General features: G+C 42.9%; 1 protein-coding gene across 1 annotated transcript in view; it reads left to right on the plus strand.

Moving 5' to 3' along the window:
* RAB10 (RAB10, member RAS oncogene family) overlaps positions 1 to 22,425 on the plus strand; it is a gene marked incomplete in the record, with an annotated part of 271,938 nt that overhangs the window by 210,739 nt on the left and 38,774 nt on the right. Inside the window, 1 exon segment of the mRNA XM_053709475.1 lies at positions 19,270 to 19,408. Within this exon segment, the coding sequence (XP_053565450.1) occupies positions 19,270 to 19,408 (139 nt within the window).

Below are 22,425 nucleotides of genomic sequence, written 5' to 3' on the forward strand. Positions count from 1 at the left end.
CCTGAGGGAGGCAATTGAACAGTGGGGATTAATCAAATGTGTTTTCTTTGATTTATGCTGCTTTATGTGTGATTTATTTGGGCTGATAGGCTGTTATTATGCAATAACGGAACATAGAGGTGTTATTACTTTCACTTTGAATGCTGCTCAGCTTGTAGCTTGGCATGCTTTTTCTCATAACTGGCAGTCCTGCATTGCGCACCACGGGACCGGGTGTGGTCACACTTACATTTTCTCTTCCCTGACCGAACCAGCTGTCGGAGATGTTTCTTCTTCTCTAGTTTCCTGGGTCTAGGAGGTGGAGAGAGCCCCAGTCATTGGGGGTATAAAGGTGCCGTTTTTGTAAGAAATAAAAAATGCATTTATTGTATCCTACTGTTAGCACAAGCTATGGAGGATTCTGATATGATTGAGGGTTCTTCCTCTATTCCTAATAGTAATACCTGTCTATTTTGCGGAGGCCTTGGTGTGCTCTCCCTTTCAACTATGTTCCATATGCATCAACAAGTTTATTTCTAAGAAGGTTAACCCCTTTAGTACGACTGAGCCGTCCACCCCTGAGGACTCGCCATACCATTCAGTTAAAAACAGCGGTTTCTGAGTCCCTTAGTGCTCTACCTCGCCCTGCTAAGCGAAAAGGTTAAACATAGCTTTCCTGTTCAGGGGACATCCAGTGATTTGCTTGATTTGTATGCCTTTCAAGTATCCCAGGATGGGTCACACTCTGAGTCATCAGAGGGTAAAATTTCTTGTTTTGAGTCTATCTCTAAACCTCTGGCTGCAGAGATGCCAGCCTTTAGATTTAAAATTGAAAACCTACGTTTTCTTCTAAAGGAGGATCTGTTGACAGAGGTTCCAGAGGCCAAGTTGCCTGACGAACCTTTGATACCTAAATTAGACAGTGTACGAGGACAGGGTAGCCCCGCTTACTTTTTTCCTGTCCCTGTAAAAATGGCGAATATTATTAAAAATAAATGGGATAGAGTTGGATCTTCCTTTTCCCCTTCGTCTGCCATTAATTTTCTTTTTCCTGGTCCTGTACTCTGTTGGAGTTGTGGGGTTCCGTCCCTAAGGTGGATGGTGCTATCTCCACATTAGCTAAGCATTCTACTATCCCTCTGGAGGATAGCTCATCTTTCAGAGAGCCGATGAATACAAAGATTGAAACTTTTCTCAGAAAAATGTTTCAGCATACAGGATATTTCAACCAGCAGCGGCTGTTGCCTCGGTTGCTAGAACTGCGTCCTACTGGTGCAACTCATCGTGGTGGATGGTCCCCGCAATGTTATCCAAGCCAGAATTAATGCTTTGAGAATTGATAATTCTTTCATTTGTGATGCAAACTTGCAGATTATTCGCCTGAATGCTAAAATCGCTGGTCTCTCAGTGCAGACGTGTCGGGCGCTCTGGCTGAAATCCTGGTCTGCGGGCATGACTTCTAAGTCTAGACTACTTTCCCTCCCCTTTAAGGGAAATATTTTATTTCGTCCAGGCCTGGACTCCATTATCTCCATGGTTACAGAGGGCAAGGGCGCCTTCCTACCGCAGGATAAAAAGAACAAGTCTAATGGACAAGGTTCTAATTTTCGTTCCTTTCGTTCTGAAAAGTCCCAACGTCAGCAGTCCTCCTCTAAGCCCAAGAGCCCTTGGAAGCCGGTTCAATCCTGGAATGAATCCAAGCAGAACAAGAAGCCAGCAGAGAACAAATTGGCATGAAGGGGCAGCCCCCGATCCACAGCATGATTGTGTAGGGGGAAGACTGTCGCTGTTTTCAGACGCTTGGTACAGGGACTTGCAGGATCCATGGGTCCTGGAGGACATAGCTCAGGGATACAAGATAGGTTTCAAATTTCATCCACCCAAGGTAAGATTTATCCTCTCAAGCCTGTCTTTAAAACCAGAAAAGAGGGAAGCCCTTCTGAGGTGTGGGAGGGATCTGTCCTCCTTTGGGGTTCATTGTCCCGGTTCCTATTGCAGAAAGAGGTTTGAGATACTACTCAAACCTGTTTGTGGTCCCAAAGAAAGAGGAAACTTTCCGCCCAATTCTGGACCTAAAGTGCCTAAACTAATTTCTAAATGTCCCCTCGTTCAAGATGGAGACAATAAGATCCATTATTCCTCTAGTGCAGGAAGGACAGTTCATGACCACTATAGATCTGAAGGATGCCTACCTTCACGTTCCAATTGACAGGGACCACTTCCCGTTCCTAATGTTTGAGTTCCTGGATCAGCACTTCCTCTTCATTGCACTTCAGTTTGGTCTAGCTACGGCCCCAAGAATCTTTCAAAGGTTCTAGGAGCTCTCCTGGCCGTCGCCAGAACCCAAGGTATAGCAGTAGCTCCCTACTTGGACTACTTTCTGGTTCAAGTGCCATCTTTTCGTCTAGCAGTGGACCATTCGTCTCTCTCTTCTTCGATCACATGGATGGAAGATAAACTTAGAGAAGGGTTCTCTTATTCCAAGCACCAGTGTAGAATTCCTGGGTACTATAATAGATTCAATATCCATGAGGATATATCCAACTGACCAGAGAAGGTGCAAGCTAGCTTCGGCATGTCTTGCCTCCGGACCTCCTTAAGGCCATCTGTGGCTCAGTGTATAGAGGTAATTGGTCCATCATAAACATAATTCCTTTTGCCAGGTTTTGTCTCAGACGACTACAGCTGTGCATGCTGAGGCAGTGGAACAGCAATCATTCAGATCTGTCTCAACCGGTCGAGAGAATCGCTCTCTTGGTGGCTCTGTCCAGATCTGTCCCGAGGGACATCCTTTCTCAGACCATCCTGGGAGATTGTGACTACGGACGCGAGCCTCTCAGGATGGGGAGCTATTTTTGGTGCCAAAAAGGCACAGGGCCTGTGGTCGCAGGAGGAAAGCTCCCTCCCGATAAACATTTTGGTACTTCGAGCAATTTACAATGTGTGGTGTGATTAAAATAGAAAGAATGAAGACGGTATTTCCAAATATATGCGTCTATAAAAAAACTATTTATTGAGTTAAAAACAGGGTTGTAAAAGGTCAAATATAGCATGAATTCATGTATTGCAATGACATACAGGAAAAAATATATACAAATCACTAAAATTTCTAAACACAGACACAATAGTGTTTGTGCTACTGCACACTGGACTTAAGCTGTGAGCCAGATAATGTGTAGATCCACTACATAGATGAATATTGTCACAATGAGTTCATAATCAGTTCATAAATTTAACTTTGAAATGTGGCCAATAGAATATACAAATTCAATCCGGGATCCAGGTGGAAAAGCAAATAGCTATTAAGTTAGAAGCAGGAGAAAAATCCCTGATTCCTGTAGTGAGACAGGAAATCCTTGTCACAAGTATGGAAGTAATTTTAAATATAGGTGTTATTAGGTACTTACACCGTAAATTTTGAAAGATGTCCTTCCTCAGCGATCTCTAGTTATGCAGCAAACCACCTTTGGCTAGTCCCTCTTAGGACTCCTTTTCGGTGAGTCTCGAGGGTCAGAAAAAACAAACGGATACCCTGACAGGGCAGATTTAGAGCAACGCATTTCGGCAGACGTCCTTTCTCAAGCACAGAGAAAGGCCATCTGCCTTACAGATCAGAGGCTGCCTGCAGCATTATGTCACAGGATTAATATGTCTATAGCAGTGACAACCAAACCCTTGCCATGGTAAACAATCTCCGGGTAGAGGGAGACAGGCTCAGTGGAAGTGAAAGCAGTCTGAATAACTTGCTGCATATACTTATTCCTGGAGATTTATTCAATAAAATAATTTTTATTTTCAAACACCTACATTTTATTTATATATATATTTATATATATATATATATATATATATATATATATATATATATATATATATATATATATATATATACACACACACACACACACACACACACACACACACACACACACACACACACACACACGATATAATAAGTCTACATACCCCTGTTAAAATGGCAGGTTTCTGTGATGTAAAAAAATGAGACAAAGATAAATCATTTCAGAACTTTTTCCATCTTTTAGGTGAAGGGAAGTAAAAATAAAATATTGTTGCATAAGTGTGCACACCCTTAAACTAATACTTTGTTGGAGCACCTTTTGATTTTATTACAGCACTCAGTCTTTTTGGGTATGAGTCTATCAGCATGGCACATCTTGACTTGGCAAGATTTGCCCACTCTTCTTTGCAAAAACACTCCAAATCTGTAAGATTGCGAGGGCATCTCCTATGCACAGCCCTCTTCAGATCACCCCACAGATTTTTGATTGGATTCAGGTCTGTCTGTTCCATTCCAAACTTTAATCTTCTTCTGGTGAAGCCATTCCTTTGTTGATTTGGATGTATGCTTTGGGCCATTGTCATGCTGAAAGATGAAGTTCCTCTTCATGTTCAGCTTTCTAGCAGAAGTCTGAAGGTTTTGTGCCAATATTGACTGGTATTTGGAACTGTTCATAATTCCCTCTACCTTGAATAAGGCCCCAGTTCCAGCTGAAGATAAACAGAGGGGCTTCCTGATGTACAGTCATTTGTTCAGGCTCTGTCCAGAATCAGACCTGTATTTAGACATTCTGCTCCTCCTTGGAGTTTAAATTGGTTCTTAAGGTTTTGCAGAGGGCTCTGTTTGAGCCTATGCATTCTCTTGACATTAAACTACTGTCTTGGAAGGTTCTTTTTCTTTTAGCTATTGCTTCTTCACGCAGAGTCTCTGAGTTGGCGGCCTTGCAATGTGAGCCTCCTTTCCTGGTGTTTCACGCTGATAAGGCTGTTCTTCCCACTGGGTTGGGATTTCTCCCTAAGGTTGTGTCTGGTCGCAACATCAATCAGGAGATCGTGGTTCCTTCCTCGTGTCCTAATCCTCCTCCTTCGAAGGAACAGTTACTTCATAATTTGGTTGTGGTTTGAGCTTTGAAATTCTATCTTCAGGCTACAAAGTATTTTAGACAGATTTCGGATTTGTGTGTTGTCTATTCGGAGAAGCACAAAGAGCAGAAGGCTTCTTCCACTTCCCTATCTTTTTGGTTGAGTAGCATGATTCGCCTGGCTTACGAGTCAGCGGGACATAAGCCTCCTCAGAGATTACGGCTCACTCAACTAGAGCTGTGCCTTCTTCGTGGGCCTTCCAAGAATGAGGCCTCTGGAGCAGATTTGTAAGGCGGCTACCTGGTCCTCCTTATATACTTTTTAAAAGTTTTACAAATTTGACGTTTTTGCTTTGACGGAAGCAGCTTTTGGGAGAGAGGCCTTGCAGGCTGTGGTGCCCTCAGAATAGGGTCCGCCTCTCTTTACCCTCCCGTTTTTTTTCATTCAGTGTCCTAGATTTTGGGTATTTGTTTCCCACAAGTAATGAATGAAGACGTGGACTCTCATCATATAAAGATGGAAAACATAAATTATGCTTACCTGATAATTTAATTTACATCTGTATGAGGAGAGTCCACGGCCCGCCCCGGTTCTCCGTTGGGCGGATCTAAATTTTTTGTTCTTCTGGTACCATTTATACCCTATTTCTCCTACTGTTGTTCCTTGTTCCCTCGGCAGAATGACTTGGGAATGAGGGGCGTGGAGGAGGTATTTAAGCCTTTGGCTTGGGTGTCTTTGCCTCCTCCTGGTGGCCAGGTTCTGTATTCCCACAAGTAATGAATGAAGCTGTGGACTCTCCTCATACAGATGGAAATTAAATTATCAGGTAAGCATAATTTGTTCCTTTTTTACCTCTGGACATTATGCCTGAAAATAATCGGCTGAGAAAGAGCTGCAAAAATATTGTTCCCTTTTGAACTTTCATGGGATATGTAGAATTGTTTTTTATAACAGCAAATCTTTGTTTAATTTATATATATATATATATATATATATATATATATACAGGTATACCTCACTTTACAGCGCTTCACTTTACAGCGATTCGCTAATACAGCGCTTTGTGGAGCTGAAGTTCAACCTCCAAGGATTTTTAAACAGTGCTATAATCATCGTGAGATTGCTAGAAAAGTGAATGGCACTATTTTGTTATGCTTAGTTCACTCTGTTTATAGCATTGCAGTGCAATCTATGTCTCAGTGCTATAGTCTGGCAAATTTTACTACAGTAATTGTCACAATTTTACAGGTACAGTATTTATTGAATACTAATTGAATAGTTGTTCTGCTAGTGTTAAACTAAACGTAGCACTATTGCACGCCTAATATAAGTTAGTTCAAACATGTTTTCAAGATTTTAAACACTGAAAAGAAAGCTAAAACTGCCTTATTTCACTTTAAGGCGGTTTTCACTTTACAGCGGGGCTCCGGTTTAACCAGCTGTATGAGCGGGGTATACCTGTATATATGTGTGTGTATATATGTATATGTATATATATATATATATATATATATATATATATATATATATATATATATGTATATATATATATATATATATATGCTAGTTGTAGGATCCAAGCACTCACTGTTAGTTTATAATGCCTGGGTGCACTCTATGGTAGATAGGTAGAAACGTCTCAAGTAAAGAAGAGGCACTCACAGGTCTTAATAAGCATAAAGGTTTTATTGGTTCATAGGTTAGGTCAACGTTTCGGTCCTCGCAGGGACCTTTGTCAAGATTGTTCTCGGCTTAGATAAGTGTCAGGCGTTCACCGCTGCGAGGACCGAAACGTTGACCTAACCTATGAACCAATAAAACCTTTATGCTTATTAAGATCTGTGAGTGCCTCCTCTTTACTTGAGAAGTTTTTATTTATATATATATATATATATATATATATATATATATATATATATATATATAACAAAGATTCACTGTTATAAAAAACAATTCTACATATCCCATGAAAGTTCAAAAGGGAACAATATTTCTCCAACATAGGTGTGTCCGGTCCACGGCGTCATCCTTACTTGTGGGATATTCTCTTCCCCAACAGGAAATGGCAAAGAGCCCAGCAAAGCTGGTCACATGATCCCTCCTAGGCTCCGCCTACCCCAGTCATTCTCTTTGCCGTTGTACAGGCAACATCTCCACGGAGATGGCTTAGAGTTTTTTAGTGTTTAACTGTAGTTTTTATTATTCAATCAAGAGTTTGTTATTTTAAAATAGTGCTGGTATGTACTATTTACTCAGAAACAGAAAAGAGATGAAGATTTCTGTTTGTATGAGGAAAATGATTTTAGCAACCGTTACTAAAATCCATGGCTGTTCCACACAGGACTGTTGAGAGGAATTAACTTCAGTTGGGGGAACAGTGAGCAGTCTCTTGCTGCTTGAGGTATGACACATTCTAACAAGACGATGTAATGCTGGAAGCTGTCATTTTCCCTATGGGATCCGGTAAGCCATGTTTATTAAGATAGTAAATAAGGGCTTCACAAGGGCTTATTAAGACTGTAGACTTTTTCTGGGCTAAATCGATTCATTATTAACACATATTTAGCCTTGAGGAATCATTTAATCTGGGTATTTTGATAAGATTATATCGGCAGGCACTGTTTTAGACACCTTATTCTTTAGGGGCTTTCCCAAATCATAGGCAGAGCCTCATTTTCGCGCCGGTGTTGCGCACTTGTTTTTGAGAGGCATGACATGCAGTCGCATGTGTGAGGAGCTCTGATACATAGAAAAGACTTTCTGAAGGCGTCATTTGGTATCGTATTCCCCTTTGGGCTTGGTTGGGTCTCAGCAAAGCAGATACCAGGGACTGTAAAGGGGTTAAAGTTAAAAACGGCTCCGGTTCCGTTATTTTAAGGGTTAAAGCTTCCAAATTTGGTGTGCAATACTTTTAAGGCTTTAAGACACTGTGGTGAAATTTTGGTGAATTTTGAACAATTCCTTCATATTTTTTCGCAATTGCAGTAATAAAGTGTGTTCAGTTTAAAATTTAAAGTGACAGTAACGGTTTTATTTTAAAACGTTTTTTGTACTTTGTTATCAAGTTTATGCCTGTTTAACATGTCTGAACTACCAGATAGGCTGTGTTCTGAATGTGGGGAAGCCAGAGTTCCTTCTCATTTAATTAAATGTGATTTATGTGACAATGACAATGATGCCCAAGATGATTCCTCAAGTGAGGGGAGTAAGCATGGTACTGCATCATTCCCTCCTTCGTCTACACGAGTCTTGCCCACTCAGGAGGCCCCTAGTACATCTAGCGCGCCAATACTCCTTACTATGCAACAATTAACGGCTGTAATGGATAATTCTGTCAAAAACATTTTAGCCAAAATGCACACTTATCAGCGTAAGCGCGACTGCTCTGTTTTAGATACTGAAGAGCATGACGACGCTGATAATAATGGTTCTGAAGGGCCCCTAAACCAGTCTGATGGGGCCAGGGAGGTTTTGTCTGAGGGAGAAATTACTGATTCAGGGAACATTTCTTCTGTTATGTGTGATCAGTCCACGGGTCATCATTACTTCTGGGATATAACTCCTCCCCAACAGGAAATGCAAGAGGATTCACCCAGCAGAGCTGCATATAGCTCCTCCCCTCTACGTCAGTCCCAGTCATTCTCTTGCACCCAACGACTAGATAGGATGTGTGAGAGGACTATGGTGATTATACTTAGTTTTTATGATTTCAATCAAAAGTTTGTTATTTTAAAATAGCACCGGAGCGTGTTATTACTTCTCTGGCAGAGTTTGAGGAAGAATCTGTCAGAGTTTTTTACTATGATTTTAACCGGAGTAGTTAAGATCATATTGCTGTTCTCGGCCATCTGAGGGAGGTAAAGGCTTCAGATCAGGGGACAGCGGGCAGATGAATCTGCATTGAGGTATGTAGCAGTTTTTATTTTCTGAATGGAATTGATGAGAAAATCCTGCCATACCGTTAAAATGACATGTATGTATACACTTCAGTATTCTGGGGATGGTATTTCACCGGAACTACTCTGTTAAAGGTCACTAATCCTTTTTAATAACTATTTATCATGTTAAACGTTTTTGCTGGAATGTAGAATCGTTTACATTGCTGAGGTACTGTGTGAATAAATATTTGGGCATTATTTTCCACTTGGCAGTTTTTTTGCTTTAATTGTGACAGTTTCGTTTCTCTTCACTGCTGTGTGGGAGAGGGAGGGGCCGTTTTTGGCGCTCTTTGCTACGCATCAAAAAATACCAGTCAGTTACTTTTATATTTCCTGCATGATCCGGTTCATCTCTGATAGATCTCAGGGGTCTTCAAACTTCTTTGAAGGGAGGTAAATTCTCTCAGCAGAGCTGTGAGAATTCTTATAGTGACTGTGAATAAAAACGTTGCTTTGTATTTTTTATGTCAAATTTTATTATTGTTATTTTACTAATGGGAACAAACCTTTGCTAAAAGTTTTGTTATTTTAAAGTTTGATGCGATAACTGTGTTTCAGTTCATTATTTCAACTGTCATTTAATCGTTAGTACCTCTTTGAGGCACAGTACGTTTTTTGCTAAAAAAGATTATAACCAAGTTGTAAGTTTTTTGCTAGTGTGTTAAACATGTCTGACTCAGAGGAAGATATCTGTGTCATTTGTTCCAATGCCAAGGTGGAGCCCAATAGAAATTTATGTACTAACTGTATTGATGCTACTTTAAATAAAAGTCAATCTGTACAATGTGAACAAATTTCACCAAACAGCGAGGGGAGAGTTATGCCGACTAACTCGCCTCACGCGGCAGTACCTGCATCTCCCGCCCGGGAGGTGCGTGATATTTTGGCGCCTAGTACATCTGGGCGGCCATTACAGATAACATTACAAGATATGACTACTGTTATGACTGAAGTTTTGTCTAAATTACCAGAACTAAGAGGCAAGCGTGATCACTCTGGGGTGAGAACAGAGTGCGCTGACAATGCTAGGGCCATGTCTGATACTGCGTCACAGCTCGCAGAGCATGAGGACGGAGAGCTTCATTCTGTGGGTGACGGTTCTGATCCAAACAGATTGGACTCAGATATTTCAAATTTTAAATTTAAATTGGAGAACCTCCGTGTATTACTAGGGGAGGTCTTAGCAGCTCTCAACGATTGTAACACTGTTGCAATACCAGAGAAACTGTGTAGGTTGGATAAATACTTTGCGGTACCGGCGAGTACTGACGTTTTTCCTATACCTAAGAGACTAACTGAAATTGTTACTAAGGAGTGGGATAGACCCGGTGTGCCGTTCTCACCCCCTCCAATATTTAGAAAGATGTTTCCAATAGACGCCACCACTCGGGACTTATGGCAAACGGTCCCCAAGGTGGAGGGAGCAGTTTCTACTTTAGCTAAGCGTACCACTATCCCGGTGGAGGATAGCTGTGCTTTCTCAGATCCAATGGATAAAAAATTAGAGGGTTACCTTAAGAAAATGTTTGTTCAACAAGGTTTTATATTACAACCCCTTGCATGTATCGCGCCGATTACGGCTGCGGCAGCATTTTGGATTGAGTCGCTTGAAGAGAACCTTAGTTCATCTACGCTAGACGACATTACGGACAGGCTTAGAGTCCTTAAACTAGCTAATTCCTTCATTTCGGAGGCCGTAGTACATTTAACCAAACTTACGGCTAAGAACTCAGGATTCGCCATACAGGCACGTAGGGCGCTGTGGCTAAAATCCTGGTCAGCTGATGTTACTTCTAAGTCCAAATTACTTAATATACCTTTCAAGGGGCAGTCTTTATTTGGGCCCGGTTTGAAAGAGATTATCGCTGACATTACAGGAGGTAAGGGCCACGCCCTACCTCAAGACAAAGCCAAAGCTAAGGCTAGACAGTCTAATTTTCGTCCCTTTCGGAACTTCAAAACAGGAGCAGCATCAACCTCCACTGCACCAAAACAGGAAGGAGCTGTTGCTCGTTACAGGCAAGGCTGGAAGCCTAACCAGTCCTGGAACAAGAGCAAGCAGGCCAGGAAACCTGCTGCTGCCCCAAAGACAGCATGAACCGAGAGCCCCCGATCCGGGACCGGATCTAGTGGGGGGCAGACTCTCTCTCTTCGCCCAGGCCTGGGCAAGAGATGTTCAGGATCCCTGGGCACTAGAGATCATATCTCAGGGATACCTTCTAGACTTCAAATTATCTCCCCCAAGAGGGAGATTTCATCTGTCAAGGTTGTCAACAAACCAGATAAAGAAAGAAGCGTTTCTACGCTGCGTACAAGATCTGTTAATAATGGGAGTGATCCATCCGGTTCCGCGGTCGGAACAAGGACAAGGGTTCTACTCAAACCTGTTTGTGGTTCCCAAAAAAGAGGGAACTTTCAGGCCAATCTTAGATTTAAAGATTCTAAACAAATTCCTAAGAGTTCCATCGTTCAAAATGGAAACTATTCGGACAATCTTACCCATGATCCAAGAGGGTCAGTACATGACCACAGTGGATTTAAAGGATGCTTACCTTCACATACCGATCCACAAAGATCATCACCGGTATCTAAGGTTTGCCTTCTTAGACAGGCACTACCAGTTTGTAGCTCTTCCATTCGGATTGGCTACGGCTCCAAGAATCTTCACAAAGGTTCTGGGTGCCCTTCTGGCGGTACTAAGACCGCGAGGGATTTCGGTAGCTCCATACCTAGACGACATTCTAATACAAGCTTCAAGCTTTCAAACTGCCAAGTCTCATACAGAGTTAGTTCTGGCATTTCTAAGGTCGCATGGATGGAAAGTGAACGAAAAGAAGAGTTCTCTTTTTCCTCTCACAAGAGTTCCATTCTTGGGGACTCTTATAGATTCTGTAGAAATGAAGATTTACCTGACAGAGGACAGGTTAACAAAGCTTCAAAATGCATGCCGTGTCCTTCATTCCATTCAACACCCGTCAGTAGCTCAATGCATGGAGGTGATCGGCTTAATGGTAGCGGCAATGGACATAGTACCTTTTGCACGCCTACACCTCAGACCTCTGCAATTATGCATGCTAAGTCAGTGGAATGGGGATTACTCAGATTTGTCCCCTACTCTGAATCTGAATCAAGAGACCAGAAATTCTCTTCTATGGTGGCTTCATCGGCCACACCTGTCCAGGGGGATGCCATTCAGCAGGCCAGACTGGACAATTGTAACAACAGACGCCAGCCTACTAGGTTGGGGCGCTGTCTGGAATTCTCTGAAGGCTCAGGGACTATGGAATCAGGAGGAGAGTCTCCTTCCAATAAACATTCTGGAATTGAGAGCAGTTCTCAATGCCCTTCTAGCTTGGCCCCAATTAACAACTCGGGGGTTCATCAGGTTTCAGTCGGACAACATCACGACTGTAGCTTACATCAACCATCAGGGAGGGACAAGAAGCTCCCTAGCAATGGTGGAAGTATCAAAGATAATTCGCTGGGCAGAGTCTCACTCTTGCCACCTGTCAGCAATCCACATCCCGGGAGTGGAGAACTGGGAGGCGGATTTCTTGAGTCGCCAGACTTTTCATCCGGGGGAGTGGGAACTTCATCCGGAGGTCTTTGCCCAAATACTTCGACGTTGGGGCAAACCAGAGATAGATCTCATGGCGTCTCGCCAGAACGCCAAACTTCCTCGCTACGGGTCCAGATCCAGGGATCCGGGAGCGGTTCTGATAGATGCTTTGACAGCACCTTGGAACTTCGGGATGGCTTATGTGTTTCCACCCTTTCCGCTGCTTCCTCGATTGATTGCCAAAATCAAGCAGGAGAGAGCATCAGTGATTCTAATAGCGCCTGCATGGCCACGCAGGACTTGGTATGCAGATCTAGTGGACATGTCATCCTGTCCGCCTTGGTCTCTACCTCTAAGACAGGACCTTCTGATACAGGGTCCATTCAAACATCAAAATCTAACTTCTCTGAAGCTGACTGCTTGGAAATTGAACGTTTGATTTTATCAAAACGTGGTTTTTCTGAGTCGGTTATTGATACCCTGATACAGGCTAGGAAGCCTGTTACCAGAAAGATTTACCATAAAATATGGCGTAAATACCTATACTGGTGCGAATCCAAACATTACTCATGGAGTAAGGTTAGGATCTCTAGGATATTGTCCTTTCTACAAGAAGGGTTAGAAAAGGGTTTATCAGCTAGTTCATTAAAGGGACAGATTTCAGCTCTGTCCATCTTGTTACACAGGCGTCTGTCAGAAAATCCAGACGTCCAGGCTTTTTGTCAGGCTTTAGCTAGGATCAAGCCTGTGTTTAAAGCTGTTGCTCCGCCATGGAGTTTAAACTTAGTTCTTAACGTTTTACAGGGTGTTCCATTTGAACCCCTTCATTCCATTGATATAAAATTGTTATCTTGGAAAGTTCTGTTTTTAATGGCTATTTCCTCGGCTCGAAGAGTCTCTGAGTTATCAGCCTTACATTGTGATTCTCCTTATCTGATTTTTCACTCAGACAAGGTAGTTCTGCGTACTAAACCTGGGTTCTTACCTAAGGTGGTCACTAACAGGAATATCAATCAAGAGATTGTTGTTCCATCCTTGTGTCCAAATCCTTCTTCAAAGAAGGAACGTCTTCTACACAATCTGGATGTAGTTCGTGCCCTCAAGTTCTACTTGCAGGCAACTAAAGATTTTCGCCAAACTTCTTCCCTGTTTGTCGTTTATTCTGGACAGAGGAGAGGTCAAAAAGCTTCTGCTACCTCTCTCTCTTTTTGGCTTCGTAGCATAATACGTTTAGCCTATGAGACTGCTGGTCAGCAGCCTCCTGAAAGAATTACAGCTCACTCCACTAGAGCTGTGGCTTCCACTTGGGCCTTTAAGAATGAGGCCTCTGTTGAACAGATTTGCAAGGCTGCAACTTGGTCTTCGCTTCATACTTTTTCCAAATTTTACAAATTTGACACTTTTGCTTCTTCGGAGGCTATTTTTGGGAGAAAGGTTCTTCAGGCAGTGGTTCCTTCTATATAATGAGCCTGCCTATCCCTCCCGTCATCCGTGTACTTTTGCTTTGGTATTGGTATCCCAGAAGTAATGATGACCCGTGGACTGATCACACATAACAGAAGAAAACATAATTTATGCTTACCTGATAAATTCCTTTCTTCTGTTGTGTGATCAGTCCACGGCCCGCCCTGTTTTAAGGCAGGTAAATATCTTTTAAATTATACTCCAGTCACCACTTCACCCTTGGTTACTCCTTTCTCGTTGATTCTTGGTCGAATGACTGGGACTGACGTAGAGGGGAGGAGCTATATGCAGCTCTGCTGGGTGAATCCTCTTGCATTTCCTGTTGGGGAGGAGTTATATCCCAGAAGTAATGATGACCCGTGGACTGATCACACAACAGAAGAAAGGAATTTATCAGGTAAGCATAAATTATGTTTTCTCAACAAGCTGAACCTGATGTGATTACGTTTAAATTTAAGTTGGAACATCTCCGCATTCTGCTTAAGGAGGTATTATCCACTCTGGATGATTGTGACAAGTTGGTCATCCCAGAGAAACTATGTAAAATGGACAAGTTCCTAGAGGTCCCGGGGCTCCCAGAAGTTTTTCCTATACCCAAGCGGGTGGCGGACATTGTAAATAAAGAATGGGAAAGGCCCGGTATTCCTTTCGTCCCTCCCCCCATTTTTAAAAAATTGTTTCCCATGGTCGACCCCAGAAAGGACTTATGACAGACAGTCCCCAAGGTCGAGGGGGCGGTTTCCACTTTAAACAAACGCACCACTATACCCATAGAAGATAGTTGTGCTTTCAAAGATCCTAAAAAGATGTTTGTTCAGCAGGGTTACCTTCTACAACCAATTTCATGCATTGTCCCTGTCGCTACAGCCGCGTGTTTCTGGTTCGATGAGCTGGTAAAGGCGGTCGATAGTGATTCTCCTCCTTATGAGGAGATTATGGACAGAATCAATGCTCTCAAATTGGCTAATTCTTTCACCCTAGACGCCACTTTGCAATTGGCTAGGTTAGCGGCTAAGAATTCTGGGTTTGCTATTGTGGCGCGCAGAGCGCTTTGGTTGAAATCTTGGTCAGCTGATGCGTCTTCCAAGAACAAGCTACTTAACATTCCTTTCAAGGGGAAAACGCTGTTTGGCCCTGACTTGAAAGAGATTATCTCTGATATCACTGGGGGTAAGGGCCACGCCCTTCCTCAGGATCGGCCTTTCAAGGCCAAAAATAAACCTAATTTTCGTCCCTTTCGTAGAAACGGACCAGCCCAAAGTGCTACGTCCTCTAAGCAAGAGGGTAATACTTCTCAAGCCAAGCCAGCTTGGAGACCAATGCAAGGCTGGAACAAGGGAAAGCAGGCCAAAAAACCTGCCACTGCTACCAAGACAGCATGAAATGTTGGCCCCCGATCCGGGACCGGATCTGGTGGGGGGCAGACTCTCTCTCTTCGCTCAGGCTTGGGCAAGAGATGTTCTGGATCCTTGGGCGCTAGAAATAGTCTCCCAAGGTTATCTTCTGGAATTCAAGGGGCTTCCCCCAAGGGGGAGGTTCCACAGGTCTCAGTTGTCTTCAGACCACATAAAAAGACAGGCATTCTTACGTTGTGTAGAAGACCTGTTAAAACTGGGAGTGATTCATCCTGTTCCATTAGGAGAACAAGGGATGGGGTTCTACTCCAATCTGTTCATAGTTCCCAAAAAAGAGGGAACGTTCAGACCAATCTTAGATCTCAAGATCTTAAACAAGTTTCTCAAGGTTCCATCGTTCAAAATGGAAACCATTCGAACAATTCTTCCTTCCATCCAGGAAGGTCAATTCATGACCACGGTGGATTTAAAGGATGCGTATCTACATATTCCTATCCACAAGGAACATCATCGGTTCCTAAGGTTCGCATTCCTGGACAAGCATTACCAGTTCGTGGCGCTTCCTTTCGGATTAGCCACTGCTCCAAGGATTTTCACAAAGGTACTAGGGTCCCTTCTAGCTGTGCTAAGACCAAGGGGCATTGCTGTAGTACCTTACTTGGACGACATTCTGATTCAAGCGTCGTCCCTTCCTCAAGCAAAGGCTCACACGGACATCGTCCTGGCCTTTCTCAGATCTCACGGATGGAAAGTGAACGTGGAAAAGAGTTCTCTATCTCCGTCAACAAGGGTTCCCTTCTTGGGAACAATAATAGACTCTTTAGAAATGAGGATTTTTCTGACAGAGGCCAGAAAAACAAAACTTCTAGACTCTTGTCGGATACTTCATTCCGTTCCTCTTCCTTCCATAGCGCAGTGCATGGAAGTGATAGGTTTGATGGTAGCGGCAATGGACATAGTTCCTTTTGCGCGCATTCATCTAAGACCATTAAAACTGTGCATGCTCAGTCAGTGGAATGGGGACTATACAAACTTGTCTCCGAGGATACAAGTAAATCAGAGGCTCACTCCGTTGGTGGCTGTCCCTGGACAACCTGTCACAAGGGATGACCTTCCGCAGACCAGAGTGGGTCATTGTCACGACCGACGCCAGTCTGATGGGCTGGGGCGCGGTCTGGGGATCCCTGAAAGCTCAGGGTCTTTGGTCTCGGGAAGAATCTCTTCTACCGATAAATATTCTGGAACTGAGAGCGATATTCAATGCTCTCAAGGCTTGGCCTCAGCTAGCGAGGGCCAAGTTCATACGGTTTCAATCAGACAACATGACAACTGTTGCGTACATCAACCATCAGGGGGGAACGAGGAGTTCCCTGACGATGGAAGAAGTGACCAAAATCATTCTATGGGCGGAGTCTCACTCCTGCCACCTGTCTGCTATCCACATCCCAGGGGTGGAAAATTGGGAAGCGGATTTTCTGAGTCAGACATTGCATCCGGGGGAGTGGGAACTCCATCCGGAAATCTTTGCCCAAGTCACTCAACTGTGGGGCATTCCAGACATGGATCTGATGGCCTCTCGTCAGAACTTCAAAGTTCCTTGCTACGGGTCCAGATCCAGGGATCCCAAGGCGGCTCTAGTGGATGCACTAGTAGCACCTTGGACCTTCAAACTAGCTTATGTATTCCCGCCGTTTCCTCTCATCCCCAGGCTGGTAGCCAGGATCAATCAGGAAAGGGCGTCGGTGATCTTGATAGCTCCTGCGTGGCCACGCAGGACTTGGTATGCAGATCTGGTGAATATGTCATCGGCTCCACCATGGAAGCTACCTTTGAGACGAGACCTTCTTGTTCAAGGTCCGTTCGAACATCCGAATCTGGTCTCACTCCAGCTGACTGCCTGGAGATTGAACGCTTGATCTTATCGAAGCGAGGGTTCTCAGATTCTGTTATCGATACTCTTGTTCAGGCCAGAAAGCCTGTAACTAGAAAGATTTACCACAAAATTTGGAAAAAATATATCTGTTGGTGTGAATCTAAAGGATTCCCTTGGGACAAGGTTAAGATTCCTAAGATTCTATCCTTCCTTCAAGAAGGATTGGAAAAAGGATTATCTGCAAGTTCCCTGAAGGGACAGATTTCTGCCTTGTCTGTGTTACTTCACAAAAAGCTGGCAGCTGTGCCAGATGTTCAAGCCTTTGTTCAGGCTCTGGTTAGAATCAAGCCTGTTTACAAACCTTTGACTCCTCCTTGGAGTCTCAACTTAGTTCTTTCAGTTCTTCAGGGGGTTCCGTTTGAACCCTTACATTCCGTTGATATTAAGTTATTATCTTGGAAAGTTTTGTTTTTGGTTGCAATTTCTTCTGCTAGAAGAGTTTCAGAATTATCTGCTCTGCAGTGTTCTCCTCCTTATCTGGTGTTCCATGCAGATAAGGTGGTTTTACGTACTAAACCTGGTTTTCTTCCAAAAGTTGTTTCTAACAAAAACATTAACCAGGAGATTATCGTACCTTCTCTGTGTCCGAAACCAGTTTCGAAGAAGGAACGTTTGTTGCACAATTTGGATGTTGTTCGCGCTCTAAAATTCTATTTAGATGCTACAAAGGATTTTAGACAAACATCTTACTTGTTTGTTGTTTATTCCGGTAAAAGGAGAGGTCAAAAAGCAACTTCTACCTCTCTCTCTTTTTGGATTAAAAGCATCATCAGATTGGCTTACGAGACTGCCGGACGGCAGCCTCCCGAAAGAATCACAGCTCATTCCACTAGGGCTGTGGCTTCCACATGGGCCTTCAAGAACGAGGCTTCTGTTGATCAGATATGTAGGGCAGCGACTTGGTCTTCACTGCACACTTTTACCAAATTTTACAAGTTTGATACTTTTGCTTCTTCTGAGGCTATTTTTGGGAGAAAGGTTTTGCAAGCCGTGGTGCCTTCCATCTAGGTGACCTGATTTGCTCCCTCCCATCATCCGTGTCCTAAAGCTTTGGTATTGGTTCCCACAAGTAAGGATGACGCCGTGGACCGGACACACCTATGTTGGAGAAAACAGAATTTATGTTTACCTGATAAATTACTTTCTCCAACGGTGTGTCCGGTCCACGGCCCGCCCTGGTTTTTTAATCAGGTCTGATAATTTATTTTCTTTAACTACAGTCACCACGGTATCATATGGTTTCTCCTATGCAAATATTCCTCCTTAACGTCGGTCGAATGACTGGGGTAGGCGGAGCCTAGGAGGGATCATGTGACCAGCTTTGCTGGGCTCTTTGCCATTTCCTGTTGGGGAAGAGAATATCCCACAAGTAAGGATGACGCCGTGGACCGGACACACCGTTGGAGAAAGTAATTTATCAGGTAAACATAAATTCTGTTTTTTGCAGCTCTTTCTCAGCCGGTTATTTTCAGGCATAATGTCCAGAGGTAAAAAAGGGAAGCTGTGGAGGTTCCAGTGACTTTACTGTCTCTTTAATATCCACCATAAAGATCTGTTTCCCCTAAACCTTAGATATACTAATGGCTATGCTGCAGCACAGCGTATATTTGGAAGTTTGTCTCCCTCCCTACTTTATGCTCAACTACTTAAATAAAAATATATAATTGTGACTTAGGAACTTTTCTATGTTATTCTGTTGTGTCCGGTTTATATCCCTTTTTGTTTTTTACTGTGCAAGTTAGAAATCACCATGAACTAATTTTGTATCTTCTAGGATCAATCTAATTAAAAAATACCATTATCTAATTTAGGGGAGGTGAACCTGTACCACCATAATAATAATGGGTCCATTCTATGTATTAACAATTGATTAAATGGAATGAAAAGAACAATAATTTAAATGTTTGTCTTGATTGAGAGCCAGTATACATTGTTTTCCTGAGGACGTGTCTGGATGCTATCTGCGTATGCCGCCTATTATTGGCTTGCTGACTGTTTCCTACTCGCACTTTCTTGGCAAGAAACATTAGACAACAGGCTGTAAAAAAGTACAATATTTTATCTGTGCATTAATCTTTTGTGCTTTATTTAATCTGTACAATGTGCTATAACATATTCCTTGTAGCCTCCGGTAACCTCTGTCTTTCATCTCTGCAGGGACACAGCCGGGCAGGAGCGATTCCACACCATCACCACCTCATACTACAGAGGAGCCATGGGAATCATGCTGGTCTATGATATCACAAATGCCAAAAGCTTTGAGAACATCAGCAAGTGGCTCAGGAATATAGACGAGGTGAGGCCTGCTCTGCATTGTGTTTTTAGTCTACACTGGGTTAGAGCTCGGCCTCCAGAGCTAAAACTAGAACAGATTTGTAGTCCTATTGCGTTTTTGTTGCCTGTAACTTTTTTTTAAATTGTTTTTATACAAATAAACAGAATAAACATTGTATAATGTTAAAAGGACACTTAACCCACATTTTTTCTTCCATGGTTCAGATAGAGCAGCAATTTTAAGAAACTTTCTAATTTACTCCTATTATCAATTTTTCATTGTTCTCTTGGTGTCTTTATTTGAAAAAGCAGGAACGTAAGCTTAGGAGCCGGCCTATGTTTGGTTCAGCACCTCCTGGGTAGCACTTATTGGTAGCTAAATGTAGAATCTTGAAAGAAAAAATGTGGGTTCAGCATCCCTTTAAAGGGACACTGTACCCAAATTTTTTCTTTTGTAATTCAGAAAGAGCATGCAATTTTAAGCAACTTTCTAATTTACTCCGATTATCAATTTCTCCAACATAGGTGTGTCCGGTCCACGGCGTCATCCTTACTTGTGGGATATTCTCTTCCCCAACAGGAAATGGCAAAGAGCCCAGCAAAGCTGGTCACATGATCCCTCCTAGGCTCCGCCTACCCCAGTCATTCTCTTTGCCGTTGTACAGGCAACATCTCCACGGAGATGGCTTAGAGTTTTTTAGTGTTTAACTGTAGTTTTTCATTATTCAATCAAGAGTTTGTTATTTTCAAATAGTGCTGGTACGTACTATTTACTCAGAAACAGAAAAGAGATGAAGAATTCTGTTTGTATGAGGAAAATGATTTTAGCAACCGTAACTAAAATCCATGGCTGTTCCACACAGGACTGTTGAGAGCAATTAACTTCAGTTGGGGGAACAGTTTGCAGTCTCTTGCTGCTTGAGGTATGACACATTCTAACAAGACGATGTAATGCTGGAAGCTGTCATTTTCCCTATGGGATCCGGTAAGCCATGTTTATTACGATTGTAAATAAGGGCTTCACAAGGGCTTATTTAAACTGTAGACTTTTTTTGGGCTAAATCGATTGATATTAACACTTATTTAGCCTTGAGGAATCATTTATTCTGGGTATTTTGATTTAATAATATCGGCAGGCACTGTTTTAGACACCTTATTCTTTAGGGGCTTTCCCAAAGCATAGGCAGAGTCTCATTTTCGCGCCGGTGTTGCGCACTTGTTTTTGAGAGGCATGGCATGCAGTCGCATGTGAGAGGAGCTCTGATACTTATAAAAGACTTCTGAAGGCGTCATTTGGTATCGTATTCCCCTTTGGGTTTGGTTGGGTCTCAGCAAAGCAGATACCAGGGACTGTAAAGGGGTCTAAAGCTTAAAACGGCTCCGGTTCCGTTATTTTAAGGGTTAAAGCTTCCAAAATTGGTGTGCAATATTTTCAAGGCTTTAAGACGCTGTGGTGAAAATTTGGTGAATTTTGAACAATTCCTTCATGTTTTTTCGCAATTGCAGTAATAAAGTGTGTTCAGTTTAAAATTTAAAGTGACAGTAACGGTTTTATTTTAAAACGTTTTTTGTACTTTCTGATCAAGTTTATGCCTGTTTAACATGTCTGAACTACCAGATAGACTGTGTTCTGAATGTGGGGAAGCCAGAATTCCTATTCATTTAAATAAATGTGATTTATGTGATAATGACAATGATGCCCAAGATGATTCCTCAAGTGAGGGGAGTAAGCATGGTACTGCATCATTCCCTCCTTCGTCTACACGAGTCTTGCCCACTCAGGAGGCCCCTAGTACATCTAGCGCGCCAATACTCCTTACTATGCAACAATTAACGGCTGTAATGGATAATTCTGTCAAAAACATTTTAGCCAAAATGAACCCTTGTCAGCGTAAGCGTGGCTGCTCTGTTTTAGTTACTGAAGAGCATGACGACGCTGATATTAATATCTCTGAAGGGCCCCTAACCCAATCTGAGGGGGCCAGGGAGGTTTTGTCTGAGGGAGAAATTACTGATTTAGGGAACATTTCTCAGCAGGCTGAATCTGATGTGATTACATTTAAATTTAAATTGGAACATCTCCGCATTTTGCTTAAGGAGGTATTATCCACTCTGGATGATTGTGAAAATTTAGTCATCCCAGAGAAACTATGTAAAATGGACAAGTTCCTAGAGGTGCCGGGGCTCCCAGAAGCTTTTCCTATACCCAAGCGGGTGGCGGACATTGTTAATAAAGAATGGGAAAGGCCCGGTATTCCTTTCGTCCCTCCCCCCATATTTAAAAAATTGTTTCCTATGGTCGACCCCAGAAAGGACTTATGGCAGTCAGTCCCCAAGGTCGAGGGAGCGGTTTCTACTTTAAACAAACGCACCACTATTCCCATAGAGGATAGTTGTGCTTTCAAAGATCCTATGGATAAAAAATTAGAAGGTTTGCTTAAAAAGATGTTTGTTCAGCAGGGTTACCTTCTACAACCCATTTCATGCATTGTCCCTGTCACTACAGCCGCATATTTCTGGTTTGATGAACTGCTTAAGGTGCTCGATAGTGACTCTCCTCCTTATGAGGAGATTATGGACAGAATCAATGCTCTCAAATTGGCTAATTCTTTCACTCTAGACGCCTCTTTGCAATTGGCTAAGTTAGCGGCTAAGAACTCTGGGTTTGCTATTGTGGCGCGCAGAGCGCTTTGGTTGAAATCTTGGTCGGCTGATGCGTCTTCCAAGAACAAGCTACTAAACATTCCTTTCAAGGGGAAAACGCTGTTTGGTCCTGACTTGAAAGAGATTATCTCTGATATCACTGGGGGTAAGGGCCACGCCCTTCCTCAGGATCGGCCCTTCAAGGCAAAAAATAGACCTAATTTTCGTCCCTTTCGTAAAAACGGACCAGCCCAAGGTGCTACGTCCTCTAAGCAAGAGGGTAATACTTCTCAGGCCAAGCCGGCTTGGAGACCAATGCAAGGCTGGAACAAGGGAAAGCAGGCCAAGAAACCTGCCACTGCTACCAAGACAGCATGAAATATTGGCCCCCGATCC

Source organism: Bombina bombina, chromosome 4 (assembly GCF_027579735.1).
Source record: "Bombina bombina isolate aBomBom1 chromosome 4, aBomBom1.pri, whole genome shotgun sequence".
Taxonomy (NCBI): Eukaryota; Metazoa; Chordata; class Amphibia; order Anura; family Bombinatoridae; genus Bombina; species Bombina bombina.